The sequence below is a fragment of the Chrysochloris asiatica genome, unplaced genomic scaffold (assembly GCF_000296735.1).
Source record: "Chrysochloris asiatica unplaced genomic scaffold, ChrAsi1.0 scaffold00073, whole genome shotgun sequence".
Lineage (NCBI taxonomy): Eukaryota > Metazoa > Chordata > Mammalia > Afrosoricida > Chrysochloridae > Chrysochloris > Chrysochloris asiatica.
The window spans coordinates 1,809,571-1,817,676 of record NW_006408591.1 but is presented as its reverse complement, the minus strand read 5'-3'; the positions used below and the strand labels follow the sequence as shown (position 1 = coordinate 1,817,676).

The 8,106-nt window shown below is 36.5% G+C and overlaps 1 protein-coding gene across 1 annotated transcript in view; it reads left to right on the top strand.

Moving 5' to 3' along the window:
- Positions 1-8,106, top strand: part of RNF145 (ring finger protein 145) — an 80,435-nt gene that overhangs the window by 26,368 nt on the left and 45,961 nt on the right. Inside the window, exon 2 of the mRNA XM_006864918.1 lies at positions 1,173-1,281. Coding sequence (XP_006864980.1) covers positions 1,173-1,281 — 109 coding nt within the window. The remainder of the gene's footprint in view (positions 1-1,172; positions 1,282-8,106) is intronic.

The window sequence follows — 8,106 nt, the reverse complement described above, 5'->3', positions numbered from 1 at the left end:
CTTCTGACATATTTTCAGGAGGGAATACTCGCTGGAGAAGGCTATCATTTGGTAAGGTGTTGGGTCAGAGAAAAAGAGGGAGACCCTCAGCGAGATGGATTGGCAAAGTGGCAGCATCAGTGGGCTCAAGCATGGCAACAATTGTGAGGTTGGACTTGAATCGGGCTGTGTTTTGTTCTATTGTATATAGTGTCGCTCTGAGTCGGTACCACCTAACAACAATAACAACAACTACATTTTGATAGCATACATTTGGAAGGGAATATTTGAATAACAACATAGATTGTTCAGCTAGGTAGTTTATAGAGAGAGTAACAAAGTTTCAAGGATCATATTTTTGTCTTCACTGGGGAAGGTGACTAAAAATGGAGGGGAGAAGTCAGAGGGTAGAATGGAAATCCATGTTACAGAAACCAAAGAATAAGAACATTTTGAGGATAGTTGCTTCATGGTAAGGCAAGAATAATAAGCAGGACGTCATAGATGTGACAAATGGGTAATTTCTGACTTAAAAGGTTTTTTTTGGAGTGAAAAGCATAAATCTAGGTTGTAGAGGGTAAAGGAGGAAATAAGTGGTTAGAAAATAGAGTTATTTGGTACAGATGGCTTTAAATGTTTGGCATTGAAATGTGAAAAACGTGACAGATAAAGGCAAAGTCAAGATTATTGTTTTGTTTTAAGTGAGAGTGAGCATTACACATCCTTTGCAAAAAGAGCTAAGGATGGGAATCAAGTTAATGATTTAAAGATGCAGAAGATGAGGGCCTTTAGGAGTTGTAAAAATAAGATCTTAAGCCAAATGAAAGGGGCAGCCTTAGATTAAGAGGCTGAATTCTTTTCCTGCAACTAAAGAGAATGACATAATTGGCATAGAGCATATATAGGGAAAAGTAGATGAAAGGTGTTATACTGTGCAAAGGTATATTCGATTGTGAAGGAAAAAAAATATATATATATATTCAAAAGAAGTGAAAGACATTCTTTAGTTTTTACAAAAACAAACAAACAAACAAAAAAACCCGAAAATCCACAGTGCTAGTGAAATCTGAACACCACAAGCATTAAAACCTGATGTAAAGAAAATAATTTTCATGAAGATCTGTTTCTATTAGAGTGCAATTAAGTGGGAAGCTGAATTGGAATCACATTTTATCTCTCAATTTCTGCTGCAGGTTATATCTTAAGTGTTGTGCTACTAACCTTGCCCAGGCAACATCTGGTTCAGCTTTACCTATATTTTTTGACTGCCCTGCTCCTCTACGCTGGACATCAAATCTCCAGGTAAGAACGGGATACCACATGTGACCAAATTTAAAGTATTCCTTTTTGATAAAAATGCTTTTTAAGAACAATATTCAGAAGCTAAGGGTTTTCTTTGATAGTTATCTAAAGCCATTTTAAAAATAATTGTTTTTATCATGGAAGATTTACACCTGGGGTTATAACCAAAATTTTATTTCTCTCTTTAAAAAACTAGATTAACATGAAATGGGTCTTATGTTTCTTTACAAAGATCCCCATGAGCTTTCTTATATTGCCCAAGAAAAGGCAGTTGGAGAATCTTGGCAAGTCATGGGCTTCACTGTTCATTTTAGGAATTCAGTTTATGATGTTTGTGAGTCCACATGAGAGAGTCAGCCACCATACAGAGTGGAGGATTGACGTATTTGGTGAGGTTGTTGAACAGCTCAGAACTTCTGCCTCTTGTAAATAGTGCTTGGTTTCCCTAGACTAGGGCTAGACCTAATTTTAAAAAAAATTACTACAAAATCTTAGAAATATTTATTAAACCAAAATATCAAAATGTGAAGCTATGTCTTTTAAAAAGAAAAATTGTGAATTGGGTTTAGGTGTACAGAGCAGATCAGTTTTCCACTCAACAATTTATACACATTTTGTTTCATTGCATTGATTGCAGTCCCTACCATGTTACATCACTAATCCCACTTCTTCCCTGTGTTTCCTGTTTCTATTCCTCTGCTTTTTCTAAGCTAGACCTAAAGTTTAAGGCTCAAAGTAACATCATAAGTGTAATGAGATATGATAAATTTTGGGAATATAATTTCCTTTGAAACTTACTGAAATGTGTGTACTGTCATCAAATATACTCCCAGTTCTAAGAAGAGTGGCTGTTACCTTGTATATATGACAAGGTGTAATTGTCTAATAGGTCTGAAGCAGATTTTTGTGTAGGCTTGAAGTTTAATCAGAAATACCATTTTTATATTAGAATTGAATGTTTGACTTTTTAAACACCTTCATTCTTTTTGATTATAAAATCTTACTCTTCAGTGTTGATAATGAACATAATACAAATTTTAAATGCTGTAATCACCTGAAATCATAGAAAGAAAGCCTGTTAAAATATGCTAGTATTTTTGTTTCCAGTTTTTTACATCTCCCAATTTTTTCACCCTGTCAGTGAAAACAAAGGAATCAAATTACCAGTTACCAAACAGTCACTAGCTCTTGACTCCTCTTGTTGAAGCAGAAGGTCCATCAATCTATTTCTGAAGGTCCCTAAGGTGTTCCCCAGAAACTCGGTCTTCTCACATTCATCTCTTGTCTTCTCACATTCCTCTCTTCTGTTTATGCCTCGTTTATGAAGTCATTCATCTGTGCAAAATGCTGCCTGGAGGGGGATGTCTTTCTCTTCAACATTTGATCCTTGCCCAGAGTGTTTCCATTGATGTCAGAGTTGCAAAATCTGGAGCTGTTAGGCGTGGAGTGGTGCTATGTTTCTTTTAACCCTCACGAGTGTTAAAAAATCAAGCTGTGCTCCACTCACAAAAGCAGAGACCATAACCTTCCTTAATGGTTTGTCACACAGATTATCTCTGGGGCTTCCATTCCTTCTTGGAAACAATATAAGCTTTTACCTGTAGCATTTCTCTTTATAGAGCTTAGACCTGGAGGCCATAGGCCAGTACTGACCCAGACAACATGATGCCCTTTGTTCCGACACCACCAACCCCAAACCCTTAACCTGTCTGTTCTGGGACCTTCCTTCTCAGGTCAAGTGAAGACACTTGCTTATCTTTATTAATTTTTTACCGAAGAATTGTGTCTGTAGAGTATAATGCAGTTGGTAGGGAACAGGCGCTCTGGGGAGTTGCTATTTTTATCGTGTAAATGAGGGCCTGGACACTTTAGAGGTGCCCACATAGTTGGTGGATGGTTGATTGGATAGGTCGAAATTCCAGGTTTCTTCCTCACCAGCTCTGTAATTTTGGGTGTGACAGTTTGGTGGTAATATCCAATTGGGCGATTGTGAAGGTTCACTAAGTATAGCATGTAAAGCTCTTAACACAATTTCTGATAATGTAGTTGGTGCTCAGTGAATTAATTTTAGCATTCTTAGGTCTTGTTTTCGTTTTCTACACAGCAGTGTTTTGTGAACATTTTCCTGTGTGACTAGTCTTCAGACAGTGATTTTTTAAATGACAGGGCATTCAATGTGATAGCTGTAGAATTGATTCTGTCCCTCTAGGACAGGGTAGAATTTCCCCATAGCTTTCCAAGGCTATACATGTTCCAGAAGCAGACTGCCCTTTTTCCAGCAAAGCACCTGATGGGTTTGAACCACCAACCTTTCATGTAAGCAGACAAACACTTAACCATTGTGCACCAGGACTTCTTAAAAACGGAACTCATTGCTGTCAGACTCATAGTGACTGATAGTGAGTGGGCCGGCCACTTCTACTCTGTCCTGTAGACTTACTATTAGTCTGAAATGCTTGGACTGCCACAACTTATTTTTGTTTCAATAAAATTTTACATTGGGCAAAAACATTTTTCCATTCTTTATTTCATTTGATTCTTATTCTTTTATTTTGATATTTACAGATGAAGTAAAACTAAAGTGGAAATACAGCTAGGAAGGGGGAAACAAGTTGACTTCTTGTTTTCTGATGACTAGGTCAATCCTCTCAAGAAAGCAGTCTGATTTTTTAGGAACAAAATTAGTTTTAAAATTAGACTAGTTATGAAATAGTTTTCCTACTTAGTAAATAAATTACCTGGACAAATAACGTCATTGAAACTATAAAGACAAAAATCATATTAAAACATTGTTTTGATGTTAAATGAATGAACTTTAAGATTATGGCATATTTTGGTGTTTTCTTCTCTCAGTATAATATTATATCACAAAAGGGTAACAAAGATGTACTATCCTGGAATTAGTTATAACATTTCCTCAGTGTTGAATTTTGAACATGTCATATTCATAAAATGTTGAGGTTGAAGTGTTTTGTTTAAAAATATAAACCAAAAGTACAGTAGTTCAGGCTTCCTGGAAGCTTTATAACCAAGTATCTTTTTTTTATAACCGCTTTATTGAAATATAACCAAAAGTCAAAAATCTACTGCCATTGAGTTGATTATGACTCATATTGACCCTATATAGAGTTTATGAGGCTGTAAATTTTTACAGTTGAAAACTTCGTTTTTCTCCCATAGAGCTGCTGGTGGGTTTGAACTGCCTACCTTTCATGCAACCCAGTGTTTATCCTACAGCACCACCAGGCCTCCTTTACTAATTAATGTGTACAGTTTAGTGATTTTTCAGTTGTGTAACAGCTCTGGTAACATAGTGATTACGAATCGGACTGCTAACCTCAAGGTCGGCAGTTCGAATCTACCAGCTGTTTCACAGGAGAAAGATGGAGGCTTTCTGCTCCCATAAAGATTTGCAGCCTCGGAAACCCTGTTACAGGGTCACTATGAGTTGGGAGTGACTCCACGATACTTAACAACAACAACAATTGATTTAGTATGTTTCATTGTCCCAAAAAGAAGAATCTCATATAGCAGTCAACTCCACATTTCCTCTTAGCTCTCGGTCTCTATTAGTTTGCCTATTCCAGATATTTCATATAAATAGTCCTGGTGATGGCACCATGGGATAAAACACTGGACTGACAAGGTTGGTTTCAGACCTACCATATGCTCCTGGGAAGCCCTATACAGGCTCACTATGAGTTAGAACATATTCTGGCACTTAATGACAACAACAGCAATACAATATATATATGGTCTTTTGTGTCTGGCTCCTTAGCCTGTTTTCAAGGTTCATCTGAATTGTAGTATGTTCTTTCTCTTTTTTAAAGACTAACTAGTCCATTATTGTATGTTTATACCACATTTTATGTATCTATTCATCAGTTGATGGACATTTGTGTTGTTTCCACTTTTTAGCTGTTAACAAAATCCTGCTACGGTGAACACTTATTTACAGGTTTTTGTTTGTGGATATACATCTTCCTCTTTCTTGGGTATGTACTTGGAAGTAGAATTGTTGGATCTTTAGTCAGGTCTGTGTTTAACCTATTGAGGATTTGCCAGGTGATTTCCAAGTCAGCTGCCCTGTTTTGCGTTTCATCAGCAGGGTATGAGGGTTCTGGTTTATCTATAGCCTCATTAGTCACTGTTGTGTCTTGTTGATTGTAGCCATCATAGTGTGTGTGAGTCGTGACTGACTGTGACTAGATAACTTGGAGTCCTGGTGTGGCACTGTGGGATAATGCACTGGACTTCAAGGTCATTTGAACCACAGGGTCGGCGGTTCAAGCTCACCTCGGAAAACCCTATATAGGGTTGCTATGAGTTGAAACTGACTCAACTGGCACTTGACAACAGCAGTAGGTGTGAAGTGGTATTTTCTTGTGGGATTAATTTGTATTTCTTGGGTGGCTAGTGGTATCCCACATCTATTCATGTGCTCACTGACCATTTTTGAAGTCTTTGGAGAAATGTCTATTCAGATCTTTTGCCTATTTTTTAATTGGTTTTTCTCTTTATTGGGTTCTAGAAGTTTTTTACATATTCTAGGTAAAAGTTCTTTATCTAGATACATGATTTCCAAAAATTTCCTCCTGTCCTATGGGTTGTGTTTTCACTTTTTGGATGGTATCCTTTCCTGCACAAAAGATTTTCGTTTTGATGAAGTTCAGTTATCTGTTTCTAATTTTCTCAATTGTGCTTTTGGTGTCCTAGTAAAGAAGCCCTTGGCTAATCTAAGGTCGCGTAGATTTATGCTTGTATTTTCTTCTAAGAGTTTTCTGATTTTAGCTCTTACATTTAGATTGCTTCTCTATATCAAGTTAATTTCCGAATACAGTATAAAGTAGGCATCCCACTTAATTCTTCTACATGCTGATACTTGTCCCAGCACCATTAGTTTAAAAGACTCTTCTTTCCTTACTGAATTGTCTTGACACCCTTGTCGACATCATTTAGCCATAAATGAGAGTTGATTTCTGAACTCTAAATTCTAGCCCATTATTAGTCTATGTGTAGCCTAATGTAGCTCTTGTTTGTATTATGTTGTGAAATTGGCAAAGTATGAGTCTCAAGTGTTTTTTTGATTGGGCATTTAGTTTTTCTGCCATGATATGTATTCCTCAGCTTTTATTACTCTAGCTTTTAGTAGTTCTGAAAAGGAAAATTAATTTCAAACTATTCTCACAGGAACCTATAATTTTATTTTTTAAATTCAGTGTTCAGAATACTTAAAACATTTTAATATTTCCCAAACTTTTGGAGGAGACTCTTTTAAATCTCCTGATTAAGTATGTTTGTCAGCTTTGTGACTTGAACTAATCTAGTTATATTAGGACAGAGTGTACTATGGTCCTGACGAGGGAAATCAGTGTTTTGACACTTTTTTTGATTAATTTAATATTTTAAAAAACTATAGAAAAAGACACTTGCAAACAGTGTTAATATTTTAAGTTGAAAATTCTGTAAACTCTTGAAATTATGTATCTGTTTTTCTTTCTGTTTATACCCACAGAATAAAGGTGACTATCCTTAAATGAATTAAACCTTGTTAAAATATGTTTGTAGAATGGTTACTCCCACCCATTTGTCAGTTTGTTGTACTGTGGTGACTTCAGTGTTTCTATGATGCTGAAAGCTACACCACTGGAATTTCAAATGCACACATTCAGGTTTCAGCAGAGTGTCCACATTCAAACAGACTAGAACTAAAAGCTTGGAAGTGTAGTTCTGAAAATTATGCAGTGAAAACTCTATACGGACCACAACAGAGTATTGTTTTATATAGTGCTGAAAGATGGACTTCCTAGGTTGAAAGGTTCCAGACTTGGTAATATTTTGTTATGTTGTACATAGAGTTGTCATGAATTGGAGCTGATGTGATCGCAACTAATCTCAACAAAAATGAACTATCCTAGCTCCGAAGAATTAAGCGTTAGAAAATCTGTGGACTTTTGTTGCTGTTGTTGTTGTTAAGTGCCATCGAGTCGTCAGTTTTGACTTATAACGGGCCCTATATTGGGTTTTCCGAAGAGCAGCTGATGGGTTTGAACTGGTGACTTTGTGGCTTATAGCACCACATCAGAAATCCAGTTAAATTTCCTAGAATTGAAAAATGTCAATATTTAAAAATTCTTAAGTTAAATAGTGGATTTCATTTTGGATGATAAGGAGTATATTTTCTACTACCAATGCTACATAAAATCGAGACTATTCAGAACAAAGAGACTTGAAAAAGTAAAACTATAAACTGGCAAGACCTTTCTTAATGACAGTGTGGTTGTTTTATCTCTCTAAAATATATAAGGTCCAGTATTCTTAAATTCCACCCCTCGTCTGTCAGTTTGTCATACTGTGGTGGCTTGTGAGTTGCTATGATTCTGAAAGCTATGCTCCTGCTATTTTAAATACCAACAGGGTCACCCATGGTGGACAGCTTTCAGATGAGCTTCCAGACGAAGACAGACTAGGAAGAAGGAGTGACAAACTATTTTCGAATATTTAGTCACTGAACACTGTATGAATAGCAGAGAAACACTGTCAGATATAGTGCTGGAAAATGAGCCCCTCAGGTTGGAAAGCACTCAAAACGTGACAGGGGAAGAGCTGCCTCCTCAAAGTAGAGTTGACCGTGGTGACATGAATAGAGTAAAACCCGTGAGAGAAAAGCCTGCAGGATCTTCATTTGCTGATGGGGCACAACTCAAAGCTGTAAACATCCTTTGAAAATCAGAACATGGAATGTATGAAGTGTGAATATGGGAAAATTGGAAGTTGTCCAAAATGAAATGGAAAGTATAAACATCGATATCTTAAGCATTAGTG